At 38.1% G+C, this 21,433-nt stretch overlaps 2 protein-coding genes across 5 annotated transcripts in view; one reads left to right on the forward strand and one right to left on the reverse strand.

Moving 5' to 3' along the window:
• The first annotated feature begins 195 nt into the window (after positions 1 to 195).
• On the forward strand, positions 196 to 9,223 carry LOC137085240 (uncharacterized). Its single transcript, XM_067451800.1, has 4 exons — positions 196 to 349; positions 1,598 to 1,711; positions 7,821 to 7,863; positions 7,974 to 9,223. The coding sequence occupies exons 1-4, from the start codon at positions 296 to 298 to the stop codon at positions 8,081 to 8,083; spliced, it is 321 nt and encodes a 106-aa protein (XP_067307901.1). The 5' UTR covers positions 196 to 295; the 3' UTR covers positions 8,084 to 9,223.
• A 3,287-nt stretch (positions 9,224 to 12,510) lies between these two features.
• Positions 12,511 to 21,433, reverse strand: part of dscaml1 (Down syndrome cell adhesion molecule like 1) — a 166,472-nt gene continuing 157,549 nt past the window's right edge. For all 4 annotated transcript variants that reach the window (XM_067450992.1, XM_067450993.1, XM_067450995.1 and 1 more), the window contains exons 30-33: positions 19,765 to 19,917; positions 19,474 to 19,668; positions 18,972 to 19,283; positions 12,511 to 18,153 (exon numbers count right to left, since the gene is read on the reverse strand). In XM_067450992.1, coding sequence (XP_067307093.1) covers positions 17,621 to 18,153; positions 18,972 to 19,283; positions 19,474 to 19,668; positions 19,765 to 19,917 — 1,193 coding nt within the window. In that variant the 3' untranslated portion in view covers positions 12,511 to 17,620. The remainder of the gene's footprint in view (positions 18,154 to 18,971; positions 19,284 to 19,473; positions 19,669 to 19,764; positions 19,918 to 21,433) is intronic.

Raw genomic sequence — 21,433 nt, forward strand, 5'->3', positions numbered from 1 at the left:
AGCACTTTGCAGTGGTTGTTCTTAAGTCAAGTTCAAGTCATTTAAGTTAGAGTGTAATATCTGGCTCAGGATGAGGTTAAAGCTCTGCCCAGAGGGATAAACTCTCATGTGCGCATAGGAAAAGATTACATGCCTCCTATTTTTGTAACGCAAAGCTCTTTAAATGACTTAGCCATGTGAGTGTGTCTGGCTGAGCAGAAAGATGCAGCTCTAGATCCTTGACTTCTCTGAGTTTCACTTCGGTTGACGTGCTCTGCCCGGGACTACCTGAAGAAAAGCACAAAGAAAGATCAAAATGCTGGTGACAATGCTAACAGCCATGTACATGTTGGTGAGAGCGGCTGAACAGGTAAAGCTACTCAGATTACATCTCCATGCATTTGTCGCCAATCGTCAACATACCTGCCAAAAGCTATTCAATTTACTGAGATGCTAGTCATTGTTTCATATGCCCGACGATTGAACTATGATAAAAATGTTAGATGGACAAATATGATGAAAAGACAGAAGACAATATCACAATTAGAATGAAATAGGTTATTTTCTCGATGAAAGAGCTGAAACAATTTATGGACATAAACCATGGTAATATTTGAGTGCATTTTTAAGGGTGTTTCTTCAATTATGGGCATTTTTGGCTCCTGTAGACTTTTAGAAAGCAAACTCTCATAAAACACACTCACTGTTTTAATGTCTAGAATACTGTACATACAGTTCAGGAGGATTATCATGACTCCTCCTTGCTGTTGGCCAAGGTGGAAATAATGTCACAAATGAGGGAAAGTCATAATTTTTCTAAAAGGAAAAAAATAAAAATAATAATATTTATTTTTACTTATAGTTCATGATTGTAATAGCATTCTTTGAGGCATTTTCAAATTTCAGATTTGAATAAATAAAAGATTAAAAAAATATTAATTTTATAAATTAAATTATTCATCAAGAATAAATGTAAAAGGTTTCAAAGACAGATAAAGTAATTTAATAAAACGGAAAATGATGAAACCCAATAGATTTAGTTCATGATGTGTAATAATATTTTATAGGGCATTTTCACATTTAAAAATATAAAAACAAAAAATAATAGTTTAAATGAAAATGTGCACAAAAGTGCCTGTAGTGTATGAAACACCCTTAAATAATACCATTGTACGTTATTGTAATCATTTAGTTCCTCGAAATGAAATGGTACAACGTTGTATTGCCACAGCACTCTCTTTTAAGCATTTTCTTTTTTTAAATAGTATGGCGTGTCTTCAAGTTTACATGCCATCTCTGGCTTTTTGATGATGCAGCATCCTCCAATCTCAGTAATTAAGGTATTAGGGTGCAGAACATTGCAATTCAGGACCATAACGCTCTTGATAAACGATGTGAATGAGACTGCAGGAGCTAGATCACTTACGTTTTGACACGACTACTGTTTATTCCACAAAAGTTGATTTAATTCACAAGGGACAAGATGGATGTTTTCTAATGACAGATTACTATGCAGGATCATGACACATCATGAGTCAAGCCAAAAGACACGGCATCACCAGGCTCAATGTGGTCTCAAATCGTGCAACACGCACTCATCCTGCTGTGTCTGTTTCAGCTGGGTGTTCGGTGGGTACGTCAACCGGAGCCTCTTCCGTATGTGTTGTCTCAGCCCCTGCCATGGCAGGTCCACAACGTCTCCCATTCTCGGAAAGGAAGCCGCTCAGAGGAGGTGAATGACTATTGACTATTATCTACATTACACGACCGCTTAAACCTTAAACCCACCACCTCACCAAGAACATAAACAAGTCATATTTCACCTAATCAAAAGAAAACATAAATATTTTGTTTGCATAATGAAAATGTATGCTAATTTTTAAAATGCTGTCTTTATGTCCGAAAAGGACAATAATAAGAATGCAATTTTTTTGGGTAACACTCTATTTTAATTCCCGCTATTAATAGATGCTTATTAGCATGCATATTACTAGACAATAGCTGTTTATTAGTACTACACATGCCTTATTCGGCATGACCTTATTCTACATCACTTAATCCTACCCAATACCTAAAATGAACCACTACAAATCTACCTTACTAACCACACTGAACAAAATTATAAATGTAACACTTATCTTTTTGAGCTGAACTTAAAGTTCTTAGACTTTGCTATCTACACAAAAGGCCTATTTCTCTCAAATATTGTTCACAAATCTTAATATGCCACACCTGTGAGGTGGATGGATTATCTCGGCAAAGGAGAAGTGCTCACTAACTCAGATTTAGATATTTGTGAACAATATTTCACAAGAGAACTATAGGCCTTTTGTGTACATAGAAAAAGTCTTAGTTTTTTGAGTTCAGCTCATGAAAAATGGTGACAAAAACAAGTGTTGCGTTTATAATTTTCTTTAGTGTATTAATAAGTAAATTATGAGTTTATTGAGGCAAAAGTTGTTATTAGTGTACACTTATCTAGCCTGACTTGGTCATACTCAATTCTAGTCAGAATATGAGTCTGAAACTGCTCCATTGGGCTGTGATTATGGGGCGTGTTTCAACCGAACCAGGAAAGACATCAATTGGATAGACCTACAGCCAATCAGAGCAATGAAGCAACGCATAATGTTAGTTGTCAAATGTCAACAGAACTCAACTGCACTGTGTTGCCAAGTCTGAGGTTTTCCCGCGGGTTGTTTTCCATGTCTTTGGGTTGAAGCAACCGCAATTATGTGATATATAGATCCAGGAATACGAATTTTAGCAGGCAACCTTGCCATTGGTCCGAACAGTTTCTGTTTCGGCATAATCACTCCTCTATGGGTCGAGTCCAGACCGAACTACCCAAGCTCATATATTGTGGGCGGGGCTGAGTTCGGCTGGCATCCAGGCTAGTGTTTATCATCATTAAAGGTAGTGATAAATTCGGTCACACTATAATTAAGAGTCCAATTATTATCTAACTATTACCTACGACCTCAATAAACTCCTAATGACTGCTTATTAATAGTTAGTACGGTAGTTGTTAGATTTAGGTATCGGATGGAATTAAGGGATATTGAATATTGTCATACAGAATAAGAAATTAACATTGTGCTTTATAAGTACTAATACACAGCCAATATCCTAGTAATATGCAAGCTAATAAGCAACTAGTTCATATGGTGAGAACTGGCCCTAAAAAAGTGTTACAATAAATTCTTTTTGATTTTGAGGTGACTTTTATCTTCATGAGAGTCATCTTAAAAGTTTCACTGTGCTTTGAAGATCTGAAGGTGAAAGAGGGCAATGCTGGTGGGTGGACAGAGATGAAAAATTTAATGTGGCCCTTATTTATGTGGGTCGCCCTTGTTCAATGCTCAAAATGTCTCATTTTTAGGTTTCTTTCTTACTATACTTTCCTTGTGAACTTAAAAGATTAGTTCACTTTAAAATGAAAATTACCTCACAATTTACTCACCCTCAAGCTATTCTATAGGGGTATAAGACTTTCTTCGTTCTGATAAACACAGTCAGAGTTATATCAATGACTACCATTACCCCTTACATTCTTAACTGCTGTATCTTGTTATATCATTTGACTGAAGTTGCGCAATATGACTTAGTCTTAATTCCAGTGACTATCAGACATTACTAGGTAACATCCAGGGCCGACACACACACAGACAGTCCACTCTCTGCTAACCTCAGAAAACCAGGATTGGGCATCCCTCAGGTGCCTTTAATCCAATGGAGAAGGATTTGTGTCTTAATGCAGTATGCTCTCTAAAAATGAAGTCTATACAGAAGCCCTGAGATTCTGCTTAAACAACAGCAACCTAATATATTCACAAATCAGTTGTTTAATTATCCCATACATTAATATTTCACTAATGAAAGTTTTTCATTTGGATCCTAAACTTGCTCAAATGATATAAAGAGTAGAGAGACAGGTAAACATTTAGCTGACGTTTTTATCCAAAGCATAGACACTAATTACAAGGACAACCCCCTGTAAAAGTCTCCTTACTAAAGAGAGCAAAGCCGCTTTTCATTTTGGCATGACAAAATGTCAAATCAGGCTGCTAGTACAATTTAATCAAGTGATGACATCAATGCACCTTTTTTGCTCTTCAAGCTCTGCAGTCCTCTGGGTCTAATGCTCATCTGGGTTTTGTTTTCCGTAAAAAGAAGTTATCCAATATGATGTCACTTTTTGGTCTCCAGCACGAGATCAGATTTTCCAATTAAATGTAGGGCCACATCCCCAACTAAAAGGTTATTTATGGGTCATGCAGTGCCAATTGAGGGATTTGTACTGTAGCATGTTGACTGAAATAGATATTAATGTTTGCCATTACCAGATGCCATCCAATATGATTTCAAATACCTGGTCTCCAGTTTGAGATCAAACTTTCGTGTTATGTGGCAGCCACACAGTTCCTAAAGGTTACGGGTCATACAGTGCCTTTGAAGGGAAATCAGGCAAATTAAAAGCATCCAAGAAAAACTCTCAGACACTGTCATACACATTTCCTATCATGCTGTTTTTTTAAAATTAGTCATGGTCCATTTTAGTTGAAATAATTGTGGGTTTACAGAGAAGAGCCACGGACATAAGGACCATGACGCGACCCAACGGCATGAACGCATTGAGTCGCACAGTCACTCGCTGCGGTGGCATGTGTGGAATTTCAGAGGCGTCTCACACCTGCGTGATCTGTCTGGGCCACCATGTCTCGCACATTCCAGCAGGAAAGACAGATAGGCGACACGTGATAAGACTGTCATGGCTGATGCTTTTGTGCGTACATGGACATAATGATGCATTGACACTTCTGAAGACCTCAAAGTAGAGTTGTAAAAGCAAAGTATAAAAGCATTTTTCAAATTTCTTCATCTTGTTAAAGGGATTGTTCAACTAAAATGAAAAGTCTCATTATTTACTCACCCTCCCTTTTTTACATTTTTGCATAATGCCCTAGCTACTCTTTTCATATAGTGAGCCTAAAATGACAACAAAAAGGCAATATAAATTGTCCATATGACACTACACAGATTAGGTATAACATTATGACCATTAACAGGTGATATGAATAACACTGATTATCTCTTCCTCACGGCACCTGTTAGTTTGTGGGATATATTAGGCAGCAAGTGAAAATGTCCTCAAAGTAGATGTTACAAGCAGGAAAAATGGGCAATTTTAAGGATTTGATGGAGTTTGACTAGAACAAAATTGTGCTAGACAACAGAGCATCTCCAAAACTGGAGTTCTTGTGGGGTGTTCCCAGTCTGCAGCGGTCAGTATCTATCTAAAGTGCCCAAAGAAAATGAACAAGGTTCAAGGCTCATTGATGCACATGGGGTCTGATCAAACAGACGAGCTACTGTAGCTCAAATTACTCATGAAGTTTATGCAAGTTCTGATAGAAAGGTGTCAGAATACACAGTGCATCACAGTTTATTACGTATGGGACTGCATAGACGCAGACCAGTCAGGGTGCCCATGCTGACCCCTGTCCACCACCAAAAGTGCCAACAGTGACACGTGAGCATCAGAACTGGACCATGGAGAAATGGAAGCAGGAGGCCTGGTCTGATGAATCACGTTTTCCTTTACATCATGTGAATGTCCGGGTGCTTACCTGGGAACACATGGCACCAGGATGCACTATGGGTAGAAAGTAAGATGGCGGAGGCAGTGCGATGCTTTGGGCAATGTTCTGCTGGGAAACCCTGGGTCCTGCCATCCATGTGGATGTGTTGACACATTTCCAAGCATTGTTGCAGACCAAGTTAACTGAATGAAGGTTAGTCGCAGCAAGACAGAATACATGTGTGTGAACGAGAGAGAACCAACAACAGTGAGGTTAAAGGGAGAAGAGGTAAAGAAGGTGCAGGATTTTTAGTACTTGGGGTTAACAATCCAGAGCAATGGGGTGTGTGGGAAAGAGGTAAAGAAGCGTGTGCAGGCAGGTTGGAATGGGTGGAGAAAAGTGTCAGGTCTGTTGTGTGATAAAAGTGTACCAGCAAGAATGAAAGGAAAGGTGTACAGGACAGTAGTGAGACCAGCGATATTGTATGGTTTGTAGACAGTTGCACTGAGGAAAAGACAGGAGGAAGAGCTAGAGGTAGCAGAGCTGAAGATGTTGAGGTTCTCTTGGGAGAGGCGAGGATGGATAGGATCAGGAATGAGTACAGCAGAGGGACAGCACATGTGAGATGTTTTGGAGAAAAAGTTAGAGAGGCCAGGCTGAGATAGTTTGGACATGTTCAGAGGAGGGAGAGTGAATATATTGGTAAAAGGATGCTGAGTTTAGAGCTGCCAGGCGGGAGGTCAAGAGGAAGACCAAAGAGGAGGTCTGAGAGAAGAGGTGTTGACTTGGCCTCTAAATACCTCAGATCTCAATCCAATTGAGCATCTGTGCGGTGTGCTGAACAAACAAGTCCGATCAATGAAGGCACCACCTCGCAACTTAGGATTTAAAAAGGACTTAAAGGATTTGTTGCTAACATCTTATGCCAGATACCACAGCACACCTTCAGGGGTCTAGTGGAGTCCATGCCTCGACGGGTCAGGGCTGTTTTGGCAGCAAAAGGGGAACCAACACAATATTAGGAATAATGTTAATATATATTATAGTCATAGAGTACTAATGTGAGCAACAGACTGAAAATTAAACTATTTTGCATCAGGAGACAATAACCACTGATATCAAACTTGGAACAACTTCTTTCCAAAAAGTCTTCTTTTGTGTTCCACAAAAAAAAGTTATACAGATTAGGAACAATATGAGGGTGAGTAAACCATCTTGGGGTTAACTATATTTAAAGAGTGTATAGTTTCTGTGCAATTGACATAGAGTGCAGTCGTTGGTTCCAAAGGTAAAACTCATAATTTTTTTCCATATGGAAATTGATTTTTAATGATAACTTATTAAATATTTAAAGACAGACCTACTGCGAGTCCAAAGGTTGAACGCGATTTCACCAACATGTTCCTGGAACAATATCTTTGTTGATCCTGGAACAACATTCCAATAAACCAATCAGATTTGAAGGATACGTTTACAGTTTGTCAAGTTTAGGCTTACAACAAGGGTTAGGTGTTTCTATATCAGTGTTATTCACCTGTCATTTCCGTCTGATTTTAGCAATAACTTAAGGGCAGGGCTAGGTTTAGGAGTAGGGATGGTTGTTCCTGAATCAACAAAATATGTTTGGCATAGATCCAGGAACAGGTCTTTCGTTTAAACCATCTGTTATTTCAACTTATTAAAAATTAAATCAAACAAAAATGCATGGTGAAAACTAAATTACTATGATTAGGATGCTGTACACACAATTACACCAATCACAGACATGGAGTGAATGGCAAAAGATGTTACAGGGAATGTCCACTCCCATGAAACACCATGAATGACATAATCAAGGTATTCCCATGCATGCTCTCAAAATACTTCAATATTTTTGTTTAAAAAATATGACTTAGTAATTAATTTCTGTAGTTACATTTGAAATTACACAGTTGGCACTTCCCTTACACCTAACCCTACCCTTAAACTGACCCATATCACCACACCTGTCCCTAACTCTACCTGTATCTCACCACAATATCAGCAAAAGTGTTTTACAGTACAATTTGAGCACAGTAAGTACATTGTACTTATTTTTTGATGTAAGTACATAGTACTTAAGGCCACCTAATATAAAGTGGGGCCATTATATTTTCTGAATACTGAGTCCACACATGGCTTAAGTATAGTTGTTGATGCATATTATAAAGTCATAGACAAAGTATTAACAATAAAGATACACATTTCAGCTCTTTTTTGTCTATATTGTTTTCTTTGCAGTATGAGGGCCATAGAAGGAACAGCATAGGAGTTTATAGAAAGTGTAAGTATTACCTTAAGCATTATACTTGTATTCTAAAATAAATCAAAAAATAAAACAATTGAATATAACAAAATATAAAATGTTAGCCATTCTCTTCCATGCTTTTTTAGACTCTTCATCCAGTAATGGACACAGCGGAACCTCTGCCGAAAAGGCGGCGTCTACGATTCAGAACCAGTACAGGAAGTACCAGCAGAAGAAGCACAAAGACCCCAAATGAAAGGTCAACCAGGCTAAACCGCCAGCAGTGTCCATCCCACGACGATCAAGACCCAATATTCTCCTCTCTGAACTTTATAACCCCAGCAACTGTGCACACGCAAAACTGGTCTCCATTAAAGTTAAAAGACAACTTCTGTGAGCGACACAGTCACGTATTCTGATTTACAGATAGCGGACACCTGCACAAACACACACACATTCAGAAAATTACAAACATTTCAGACCATTGCTGATAAAAGATTCCACAAACTTCAGAAACAAACACTCACAGACAAAGAGATCTTTAAGATAAATGTGAACAATTTGTTCAGAAGACATGCACAATATTGCAGGAATCTACACGTTTACCTATCCATCTAAACCATAGACTTCTTTTGTATATAATATTATTAATTTAAGAATTGCGCATGCCCTTGGAGTTGGGAGGGTTATTTAAAAAATGTTTTCTGTTACAGTTACAAATTACTTCATATAAAAAAGTATTTAGTAACGTAATCCAAGCACCACCATATGAAAGTAATGTAATCTGATTATTGTTGTATTCCTTCAAGGTCACATATGTAAATAAAGTCGAGGAAAAAGCAATGCCATCAACAATAATTTTATTTATTATGGATTTGATGCAAATATTAAATGTCTGACATAAAATATTTAAGAAAATGCCATGTAGTTGTAACTATGCTGTAACTAAATGCTCTGCTAATTGTCACAACATAAATGTTTCTGCAACAGACAAAACAGAATACTAATTTGCATTTCTTTCTCGAGCAAATATAAGAACAGATGCAATGAATTATGTTAACATTAAACAAAGCTAAACAATATTGTAAGGTTCAAAATTGCTGCAGTGTAATTCGGTCTGGTGTTTGCGCATGCGCCAATAGGTGGCTCACGTGAGTCACGATTGCCAACAGAACCTGAACTATAACGCCATACTACCAGCCTGCTTGGATGTCCACAACAAAAATTCAAATTTAGCTCAATTCTGGGGACAATTGTGTCATCAGAGTTTAGCTAAATAAACCCACGCAAGCATTTATGTTTTTATTCCTTATCAATTTAGGTTAATCTACATTATGTAACATTTCTGTGTTACATTATGTGCCTGGGAAGCAATGTGTAAATCTGTCATTTGACAGTGTGCAGAGAGCAATGTGTATTTTTCAACAGTGAAATAACAGATAATGTACCAGGGATTTTCATAAACTGCCATGGCAACGTACAATCACATCCAATAAACCCAAGTTCTCTCTCTAAGATGTAGTCATTCTTCCCTCTGCTGGTGAGCTAGTGCTAGTGGAGGTTTTTTCCCCATTGTTCCATTGATGGAGGTTGGGTTCCTTCCCTGGTGAAAAATATATATGCTAAGTATACTTGCAGCCAGACTAATTATAAGTACTTTAAGTGTTTTAATTATAGTTAACTTGAAGTGTGCTGTTTCCTAATAACTCATTTTGTACTAGCCTAAGTATATTTTAGTTGTAATTAAATTGTCGTAAAGTGCTTAATTGGAACAACTTCAAGTGCACTTTAAGTATGCCTATGTAGAGACTAATAACATGTTTGATTAGTGATATTAAAAGTGTAGCCTACTTTGTTTGTGTTCTAAGCACATTACAAATTTATTGTGAGTGCCTTCAAAACACACAAGAAATATACCATGAATGCTTTATTTTTGAGGTAGCCTAATGTGCTCAGTACCATTGGCTTATTCCAAATACTAAAAATTACACTCTATGTATTAAATATACAATATACAAGTATATACAACATAAACAATATAATAATTACATAATTGTATTCAATAACAATATACTTATTACCTAGCTATAGTTGGTACAATAGGCTAAACAGCATTTTGAAAATGATAATCTTAATACAGTAGGCTATATTTAAATGTGCAACCATTTAACCAGATTTGAATGTAGTTAAATGGTCATAAAACAGGAGGTGAGACAGGGAGATGAACTCAACAGGATTTTATTCGCAGATAAGGTTTGACCGTTATGATCGTAGAGCAGGAGGTAACGTTAAGTGAAGAACATAAGCAGTTAACAAAGTCACACTTAAATGTGCACTATGTAGTATTTTTGCTGTAAAATATCCAAAAACCACTAGGCCGGTGTTATATATTTTGTTCAGTTGAGTACCTATATCCCAAATGTTTCCAACTATTTGTAAATTGTGAGAAAATTGCTATTTTAATTGCTATTTAACTGAGGACCGGTACGTTTCAGCATAGCGTTTCCTCGGTTTTGGGTTTTATTTGGCTGGAGCGCTTTACTCTTAGCAGTGTGAACAAGTGAACGCACGGAGTAACGTCATAACATCATTTTAAACACACTTAAATGTATCTAATATGATAAACAGAGCTGCCTCATAATCATAACCGGAAGAGCGGATCTGTGCAGACGCCCGGCGACTGTATCCCGTCCCGTCATAATAAAAGTCCTGGTATTCGCGAGGCGGGTATTTGTTTAACAATCGCTCCAGCAGCTGTGCTCAGTCCCACAACACTCGGTCCTGCTCTGCTTTACACTACAGTAACGTTAATAACCGCTTGCATGAACGTGATTTCTGCCCGAGTCCTATTTTCCACCGGCGGTGTGGTGAAGACCACATGTCCCAAGAAGCTGCGCTCAAACTTTGCGTCATCAAACTACGCCTTCGTTTTGAATAGGCGCCCTCCAGTGGACGGAAAGTTGCATAGTGCACCTTTAACTAAAAAAGAATTTTCTTTTTTGCTTGGGGCAAAATGCTTGCTTACAGTATGTTGTCAGTGATACAAGTCACAAAAGCTTACCTATTAATGCATAAATTAAATCTTTTAATCATCAATATGAAGATTTATGTGATCAGATTATTTCTATTGACTAAATGACATTTTTACATTTATGCATTTGGCGGACACTTCTGTCCAAAGCGACTTACATTGCATATTTTAATGTGCACATTTTTTTTTTGTCAATTCTTGCTTTCCCTGGGAATCGAACCCATGACCGTATTGCTAGTGCCACACTCTGGTTGAGCTACAGGAAAGCCATAAAAAAGCAGTAACTAGTTGGCATGTATGTTCTTCCTGTGGAGTATCAAATGAATGAAAATACAAACACTTTATTTTAACGTGCCCATCTGAAGAGCCTTTATATACAGTAGTTCTGATGTATTTCGTTTGTTCTAGACATGACTTTAAAGGTGCAGTGTGTAATATTTATGAGGATTTATTGACAGAAATGCAATGTAATAAACATAAGTGTCATCTTTGTCGGCCATCGTAGCTTCTCTATGGGCTTCGAAAGGGAGGGCGGTTGCAATTCGGAACCTAACCACTAGATGCCGCTAACATTTACACAGTGCACCTTCAGGGCAATTACTGCATTAAGGCAATTCTAAAATGGCATTCTATGCATTTACGTGTGTACTTAACTTAAGTGTCAACCACCCTCAGTCTGAATAACGCACAGACATAAGAATTCTGTCAAAAGTGTGTCTGATGAGTTCAGTGATTTGGATATGAAGCTTTTCAAATGTTTATAAACTAGAGCTAAGACCCAGAATCTGCCTTACCGAAGTGTATGGCTGAGCCGCTACTGCTGTCATTATTCTTATTGTATTATGTAAAGATACATTTTTTTTTGGAGATTAACTATTAAGGCCAAAGTATACTTCTTATTTTTACGCGTACACTAGCACGTGTGCAGTCACCCGTAGTCTTTATACTGTAAACAGACAGTCGACACGTGCTCTTACAAAGTTTTTTTGTAGAAGTTATGAATATTATAAATGTCTTAAACTAAAGTTGCGGCTATCTCATAGTATCTTATGGTATATTATTATGTTGTTGTTGTTGCTCTGTCTCTTTAGTTTTGTTTTATACTGTGGAACATGTTCATTCTACATACATAAATTAGGTGACAACACTGTGTAAAAAAAAAAAAAAAAAAGTCACTGCCTGAAATTTTTAAGTACAATCGACTTGGGTGTTTCTAAGTTATTTCAACTTAGATTATGTTACAATGACTTTAAAAAATAAGTTATATCTTGTATTACTTATAAAAAAGTTTAACATTTCTTAACTTATTTTGATAGTTAAAACAATGTAAAACACGTTTTACATTTTTTTTTTACAGTGAATGTAGATAAATGATGTTGATAACCTACAATAAACATGCAACCAATGCACATACATTTTTTTTCAGACAGACAGAAAGACAGACAGACAGAGACAGAGACAGACAAACAGACAGACAGACAGACAGACAGACAGACAGACAGATAGATAGATAGATAGATAGATAGATAGATAGATAGATAGATAGATAGATAGATAGATAGATAGATAGATAGATAGATAGATAGATAGATAATATTTATTCTACATAAAAAATATATAAATAAAAATCACACAAGGGTCAAGGCACCATTCATAGAAAGATAGCTTTATTGCACAAGGTGTTGGAGTACTCTTTTTCTGTTTTTGTATTGTTTTCATAGAAAAAAACTGTATATTTAAACACAAGCAATTGCAAATTGAAGCAACTTTTCCATAAAAGTTTAGGAATCCCCTCCGCATTTTTTAAACTTTTTTCCCCCTTTTAGTTATTTGTCTCCTTTTCCTTTTTCTTTTAATAACCAGCAAAATATTCAGAGCATGCAATGCCATTTTTCGTCAAGTTAACCAAAAGGTAGAAACAAAACAAAAGTAAAAACAAACAAAACAACCAACAACATAAATGAATAAAAACATAAGACAAATTATAAAAAGGAAAAGATAAATCAAACACCAGACGTCTGGTCTGGGTTTTTGTGCCCCATTCAAAACTCAAGGTGTAAAGTATTTTTTGTTAGATTTTATGCTTTTTTTGTCTTTTTAATCCCCTCACATTTAAAGTTATACCTTTAACCAGACTTACAATTGTGCCCTGGTTGCTAATGGAGATGTCGAAAATAGTAATTATTTATACAAAACAGTTTCATATATACAAGAGTCTTTATTTGTAGATTAGAAATTATGCTGACAGGGAGGTCTTGGGTATAGCAGGATTTTTTTATTGGTTAATGAAAAGGGGCTAATCGGATCATTTGGGCGGGGAAACAGGCGTGTGGGGATGGAGTTCTATTCCTGACTCCGCCCAATATTCACACAGCTTCTCCTGTGATTGGTTGGAGCTTGGGGGTCCCTGATTCGACTGGCTAAACAGGCCTGCCCCATTGCGCAACACAACTGCATTTTCTTTCAACATAAATCATCATAGAATCAAACAAAGAACTAAGTTGGATACATATTTTTTTATAAATAAAGGAAAAAAAAGAAAAGAAAAATATATAATTCATTTTAAGTCAGCAACTGTCTTTTACATGTGAAAAACCATGGGACGTGAGGGCTTTTTGGGGTGGTCAAGGGGATATTTTCACAAAATGTTTCACCTGAACAGGCATGAATACTGATATAGATATTGGTCTAATCCTAATGAAACGTTCATGGCAAAATGCACTGGGCACGTCTGCCGTCAAACAGACAGACAGAACCCAGTCAGTGGGCATTTGAGCAGCAATAAGAGGAACATATTCTTTCATTGTTTTTAAAACAAGTCCACATTCTTCGCAACTCTATCTTAAGATTGGTTTAGATCCGGGCGTTCAAATGTACTTATCTTACACAGCTTTGGATACACCGTAACAATTCTAATTTATCAAGCCACCAATAAAACATCTCCTGGTAAGTCAAACAGATTTTTTTTTCTTTTCATATGCCACAAACAGATATATTATCTTTCAATCAGCTCAATTTTAAACCCAACACGACACGTTCCTATTCTGTCCCTTAGGATTTGTTGCATCAAGTCTTCCTCACATGAGATATGCTGAATCCTGTTGAACAAACTATAAATGTGTGCTATTTCCTGTGCTGAAGTCTGCAGGGGTTGCGTGTTCTAAGTCACCAAGAAATATAAATGTAGCGATCTTTCCCCTGATATATAAGATCTGACCTTTCAGACATGCCGAAAGCTTGAATTTTTTAAATCACAGGAGCGATCTCACCTTAAACAGACGGTTCACCCAGAGATTTGAGTTTGTAGTAATTCATTTTCCCATGCCATTCTAAACCTTTATGAGTTTTTCTTCTTTGATGCATGAAAGAAGGTCTTATTTTGGGGGCTATTTAATGAAAGTCATTGGGGTTGAAATCTTGTTCATTTAGGCCTGTCACAATATCCGATTTTAACCATGCGATTACCTTTGCACAATAACAATATTATTCCAAAACCAATAATAGACTTGGGGTGGGGGGTGTTCTAATCAGTTCTGGCTAATGATGACCCACAGACTGTGTTGTCTATTTTATGAAAACTCCCACAATGGTGAACTAAGTTTGTTGGTAGCCACCATTTTGAAGTGAGTTTCACTCAAGAGGGCGAGGGACGTTTAGATACACCCTCGTCCCTTCGATTTTGACAGAAGGAGCGAGTCTACTCCGATGCTTCAAGCAGCGCTATATCCAACAATTCAACTTGATTGTGGCGTCACAGCCGATCACGCTATGTATTGTGTGATATTTTGAGAATGAATCATAGTGTATAATATATTAATTATGTAGAGATTTAATAGCATAATACTTGCACACTGTAAAAAAAAAATTTAAACAACAAGTTACTTGGTTGCCTTCAAATTTTGAGTTCATTGAACTACATTTTTTTAGTTAATACATTGAACATTTTTGAGAATCGACAATCTTTACTCAAATACTATTAAAAGATTTTGTAAGCATATTGGGGTAATTGTGTTTTATTTGTGATGACAGTGAAACATGGCAAATTGTGCTATTTTCATGATTGATCACATTTTTGATGTAGTTCAGATACAATAATATTTTGAGTTTCTATTTATTAAACCAATTTCCTTCATTATATCAACTACATTTTTTTATTTCAATAAACTCAAAATTTTAAGGCAACCAGGTTACTTTAAGTTAAACCAACACTTCTTTTCTTTTTTTACCAATAGGATTTTATTCATAAAGCAAATTCATATTATTTAGATTTAGATTAGCATTAGATTATTTAAGATATTGTGTGAAGGGTTAACATGATATCAGTATTTTGGTTATTGGCAATACCAGTTTTTGCATCACCCCTTCTTTCATTGAATGGATTTTTCTCCCCCAATATATCTTCTTTTGTGCTCCACAGAAGAAATAAAATCATACCGATTTGGAACGTCATGAGGGTGAGTAAATGCTGACCGGATTTTCATTTTTGGGTGACCTGTCTCTTTAAGGGCCTGACGGAAAGCTCTCAAAGCACTGTGGGTATTTTATACTATTCGTTGGGCAGTAGAGATGGTGCATGGATTCAGATGGCGCTCACACACGCCGTGGTTCCATCTACGAGCTGGAGTTGCAGTGGCAAATTTCCATTGTTTCCAAGCAACTGTAGAGAGTGTGTTTGGAAATGTTCATAAATATCTCCTTCATACCATACAGGCATGTTGCACTATGCAGCCCGGCTGATTATAACGATGACAGGAAGTCAGTTTGAGAACCTCAAAGGTCTTTTCCCAGAATTCCCAACACGGCGACTGCCGCGGCATGTCGAAACACACCCTCTGCCGTTCTTTTTCAATCTCTCTCGGTTGTGTTACCCGTTTGTCTCAGCGTTTCGTGATCGACACCTCCTCTCGCTTACTGCTGCACCTCCCACTGAGCGATTGTCTTCAAATCTTTTTTTTAAAATAAAATGTTTCTTTTTCAATTAGATATGGCGTTAAATCTCTGCTCTCACCATGTATATATTTACTATATCTTTAGATAGAAATATATATGTATATATTTTGACAACAAACATTGCAATATATTTTCTTTTTTTTTTCTTTTGTATTGCAGGAGCCCTGATGTAGTACTTTTTTTCCATTGAAATCATTGGGAGAGTTTGTTGTTTTTTGGAAGTTTCTCTGTGATGGGGCTTTGCTTTGGAAACTGAGCGAACGAAGGAGGATTGAGAGGATATTCGATCCATTTAGGGGCTGAATGAAACCTTCCCCTCCAACTTTTCACTCATTCCCTCCTTTATCCACCCCTGCGCTACCTAAAGCTAGAGTCTCTAAGACCTTCAAATAGGAGTGACCGCTAGAGTCTTCGTGTGGGGAAGGAAAGCAAAGAATAAAGAGAAACGATGAACAAACGCAGAAAAGCTACACAGCGACGGCAGATATCTCTCCCTCTCTGTTCACGGGCCCGTCTGCCTCTACTTCCTCCCTACCTCTCTGCCCTCTTCCCGCCTTTCTGCCTGCGCTCGGCCCATCCAGGAGAGGCTGTTAGGCGTTCACAGTGAGACAGAGGAAGTGGTGACGTTTTTGGGGGAGGTCTGGGTGGGGAAGGAGGGGTATTAAGTAAATGGCATCAAACACAAACAATCGAACAAACAAACCAACCAACCAACCAACCAACCAACAAACAGCAAAACAAGAGCATTTCTTTCATATCGAAGGCAGCCAAGAGAGATGAGAAGGGAGATGCGCCTACCCTTTACATACTCCCTACGTCCTGTCCCCCTTTCAGATGAACTCTAGACCGTGTAGCTCAATGGGTGGCACTTGGCGTCTCCAAGCTGATCCCTTTCCGAAGCGCGTAGGCCTGGTTGAGAGGTCCCTTTAAAGGTGTGTGCTTGCCATATGTATACATATATATTTACACATATACATACACATGCACGCACACCACACATACACAAGCTTGAGAAAGCTCAGTGGATCCACCCGGCCCTCCTTAGTGCTAAAGTTCAAAATTTTGAAAATAGAAAACCGAACAAAAAAATTAAAGTACAGTAACCATACATCCGCTGTGAAAATGGCTCCAGACATTTTTTTTCTTGATTTTTTTTCTTGTTTGTTTACAAAATAGTCAATAACACTCTATACTGTGTCATCAATTGCATGAAAAAAAATCCCAAAGACTCGATTCAGGCGGTTGAGACTTTCGTCTTCAAGCTGTTTTTCCAGACCGATGTGGATCAGGAGGGGCGGAAGGTGAACACCGTGGTGGATTCGTTTATGCATAAGCTTTCCGAGGCAATGCGTTGCAGTATGAAGCTATGCGAGAGACATAAAAAAGAGACACTTTTTCAACAGCCTAAAAACATCTAGACGGGTCAATGCGAAACAATATATCTCTTAAAACCGCTTTTTCCTATTTTCTGAAGTCGAGAAATCAAATGAACAAGTGCACATGGAAAGCATTTCGTGCATAAGGTCCAAGGTGTCTTTGACAGAGAGAAGGAGTGGGGATAGGGTTGGGGGGTAGAGAAGGATACAACTCAAGACAAAAAGAAGGCAAAATTAAGGAAAAGGGTTCGGGGTTTGGCATATTTAATCCTGGAGAAGGCCAGATAAAAAGCTTGAGCAGTAGAATAAAAAAAGGAAAGCAAATAAAGGTAAAAGAGAGGAAAAGAGAGAGACCCCTGTCCCGCCATTGTTCGTTTCCGCCCCTGCCCAGACTCCAGGTGTGTGTGTGAACGTACTGTATGAGTATACATGTGAGCTACACCAGAGTGTAGGATTTGGAGTACGCCCCAGCATTCTGCTTTTGCAGTCTGCCCAGGCCGGACGAGCTGCTCTCTAGCAGAGAGTCTCTGGATCCCCCGACCTTGGAGCTGCCGGGCGTCGGGCCGCTGCCTCCCGTGGAGCTTGCGCTGGCTCCTGCTCCAGCGGCGACCGCCCCACTTGGGGCCGAGGAGGTGGAGGAGGTGCTGGGCATGGTGAGAGTCCTCTGGGGCAGGGTGGCCGTGCCTGAGCTGATGCTGGAGCTCCCAGCGGCCCCGCTTGAGGCTGGGCCCGACGTACCAGAAGCCCCTGAGCTGGTCAGGCTGCTCAGGCCGCCGTGGCCCAGCGTCAGAGCCTGCTGCTTGGAGGGGTCTAATGTCATGTGGCGGCCCTGCGTGTGGTAGGCCCGGGCGGCGAGGCTCCGGATGGAGGCCTCGCGGGGTGGGACCACAGGGCAGGGGTCGTGCAGCTCTGCCTGTTTCCGGAAGAAAGGGTCCGTCTTCATGTAGAGGGGGAGGTTACAGTACTCACCTGCAGGACAGAAGGAAGTACCAGTTAAATGTTGTTCAATTGCATCATCTGTAGTTGGAGGCTGTTCTATAGAGGTAGTTTTTTAAAAATGAATATATATTGCATGCAGAGATTTTGTTGCAACAATACATAAAACACAGGCCTGCTGCAGAAATATCAAATTATTATATATTATAATTATTATATTTATTTTTAATTTTAAATTAATAAAATTATGTTAATATTTACAAACACTATAATATTAAACAGAGTAAAAATGATAATATTTGCAAAAAACTAAAGACGTTATATTTATTATATAAATAATAAAAAAGAATACAAAACAATTATTATTTACTTGTTTTCATAAACATTGTTTATATATATATATATATATATATATATATATATATATATATATATATATATATATATATATATATATATATATATATATATAGCTTCAGTTATTAACTATTAACTAGTTTTAGTTTATTTAGTTTTATACGTGCTTTTAGCATGCATATTACTAGGATATAGGCTGTTTATTATAACGCACATATTATAAAGCACATATTAATGCCTTATTCTGTATGACCTTATTCTATACCCCTGTATCCTACCCAAAAACTATTAATAAGCAGTAAATTAGGTGTTTAGTGAGGCAAAAGTCGTAGTTAATAGTGCATGTATATATAAAATGTACATCTATGATATTTTACATAATAAATACGATTCATGATATGATCCTAGAAATTACACAAGCTGGACTTCAAAGCTCCAAAACTAAATTCTTAAAATAACCCCCTTAAAACCACCTAGATGTGTCGTCAACTCACTTTTGTTGGCGCGGTGGGGAATGGGCACTGCCACGTTTTTGCCGCGGTCGTAGTCCTGTGGTTTGGGTGGGGAGGCAGTGAAGCGACAGATGCCCGGTTCGGATGGTGTGCTCATAGAGGTCATGCTGTCTGCGTTATCATTGGTTCCGGTGGTCATCTGATCGGAGGAGCTGTCTGAGATGAAACACTCTGTGATCTCGAACTTGGCATGCTGTAGGTGCTCCTCCAGCTTCGCGTGTTCGTACGCTCGGGCCAGCTCCTCGTATGTGGACGACGCACTCTCGGTGGACACCATACTGTTACGTCCCTTATCTGAGGACAGGAGAGAACAGAGTTAGTGTGAACACACTGTTAAACTGTGGTCGATCACTTCATATGCTGGTGAAACGGCTCCTTTCTTTCCAAAGTGGGCATTTTTGGTCAGAATAAGAACAGATCTGGCTAATGAGAACATAAATATTTTTAAAACCTGAAATTTGTGTATGTCTGTAAGTGTGTGGACCTGTGTCCTGGGACAGGCTGGCACTGTAGCTGTCACTCTCGGTGACCGTGATGCCGTGCTGGGAGCCCACTGTCCGCCAGTCTGAGGTGAGAGTGCGAGCAGGTGTGGAAGCCTGGCATTTAGTCAGAGTCCACTGGCTGGAATAGCGGTTCCTTGTGCTGTGTGCAGACTTTACACTCTTCCTTGATACTGGATCTGAGAAAGGTCAAATAAATAAGAGAGGGTATGAAACATTCACAAATGATACCATGTTCCATCTATAATGGAATGAGTGTGTGAGCTGTGACATACTGGTGCCAGGCCTGATGTCCGACATGTCTATCAAAGGGCCTGTGTTCTGGATGAGGGCGGGGTGATGCACAGACACGCCCGTACAGAAGCTCTGAGGGTTCACTGATTGGCTGAACTCAGTGTCTGTCACAGGGATGGTGGCCTTGTCTTCACCTATCGCACACAACAGAGAAATACACACATACCTTGAGTGAAAAAAAATGACTTTCACGTTCTTTAGCTAGGATTCATTCAGGAATCAACTTTTCACAGATTTTGTCTACTTATATTCCTTACAATTAATTGATGTGAGAAAATGAATGAAACTTTAAAATTAATATAATACACACTAACAATCAAACAGTGGCGTGCAGTGGTTTTCTTTTATGTTATTTCCCGGTTATCATTAAATGATAAACATTATTAACACTATAAAAGAAGAAACAGAAAAAATAGGGCTGGGTAAATATATAGATTTCAAAAATATAGATTTTAACTGATTCTCATTATGAACCAAGTGTGCCACAGGAGTCGTGAAAAGTGAAGCCTTGTCTAGATCGCCCCTAGGTGACTGGATGCAGTATAGCTCATAAGCCCTCTCCATGAAATGTAATGGCACACAGACAAACTAAACAATCAAATTACACTTTGAATACATTTTAGTTAGTTATTTGATAATATATAAAACGAGAGTGTGATGTTACGATTAACAGCTGTGAAGAGACTGGAGCTGTAACTTTAATCCATACAGTTCCATAATATTTCACAAAAAGTTGTTGATTAGGCAGGAGTATGGATGAGACCTTGCACCACAGCTCAGTTTCATGCCCACTACTGTGCACACTTGAGACCCAAGATGTCAGCACCATATTTGAACACTGGCAGCTTTACTTATGTCAAGAGAAGAAAGTGAAGGCGCGTTGGCCATTTTTTTTTTTTATAGTCTATGGTATGAACCTTGTTCGGTTATCACCAGACCAAGCTCAATTTAAGATTGGACATTGGTCTGGGGAGTCTGCTCTGTATTTTCTACTGCACAAGAGGCGTGATCAACGAGCATAATTCAAATGACTCTGCAATTGGATAGTCCTTCAGCCAATCAGACCACATGAGGCATGATCAATGGGCAACTTTAATACTAACTTTACTCTAATTGTAAAGTTAGTATTATAATTGTATTATTATAAAACATCCCTAAGTGTAATGAATGGTTGTATTTAAATGACTTAATTTAAACCTTCAATATTATAGTAATGTAGTACCAACTGACTATCATTTATAGTTTAAGCATTAGTTGAAAGATTTTCTTTTCCTCAAGAAAATTTGCCATGTACTGTTTATGGTATATATCCACTATAATCGTTACTGAATCTAATCGAAATCTGAATTGAATTGAATTGCAAGCTTGCGAATGAAAATCGAAATGAAATGTCAGCCGTGACACTCGATTAAAAAACCCCAAATACAAATATTCTGTTTTGTTCTTTTAAATTAACAATATAAGAATAAATATGTACATACATATTTCTCATCAGGTGCATGTTAAGCATTTTTACATTTATTACAAAATAAGAAAACAGCAACAAAATTCTGATTACATCTATATTTTATTTGTGGACTGATGTTCAGCTGTTCTTTTTAATAGTCAACTTATTTTAGCATCATCAGTCATCCAATCACTGTAAACACT

Source organism: Pseudorasbora parva, chromosome 8 (assembly GCF_024679245.1).
Source record: "Pseudorasbora parva isolate DD20220531a chromosome 8, ASM2467924v1, whole genome shotgun sequence".
Taxonomy (NCBI): Eukaryota; Metazoa; Chordata; class Actinopteri; order Cypriniformes; family Gobionidae; genus Pseudorasbora; species Pseudorasbora parva.

Bases quoted from the DNA above. Each gene is read 5' to 3' on its own strand.
- LOC137085240 (XM_067451800.1), top strand. From the start codon at position 296: ATGCTGGTGACAATGCTAACAGCCATGTACATGTTGGTGAGAGCGGCT. The intron at 1,712-7,820 runs GTGAATGACTAT...TTTTCTTTGCAG, and splicing joins AAGGAAGCCGCTCAGAGGAG to TATGAGGGCCATAGAAGGAA. The intron at 7,864-7,973 runs GTAAGTATTACC...ATGCTTTTTTAG, and splicing joins CATAGGAGTTTATAGAAAGT to ACTCTTCATCCAGTAATGGA.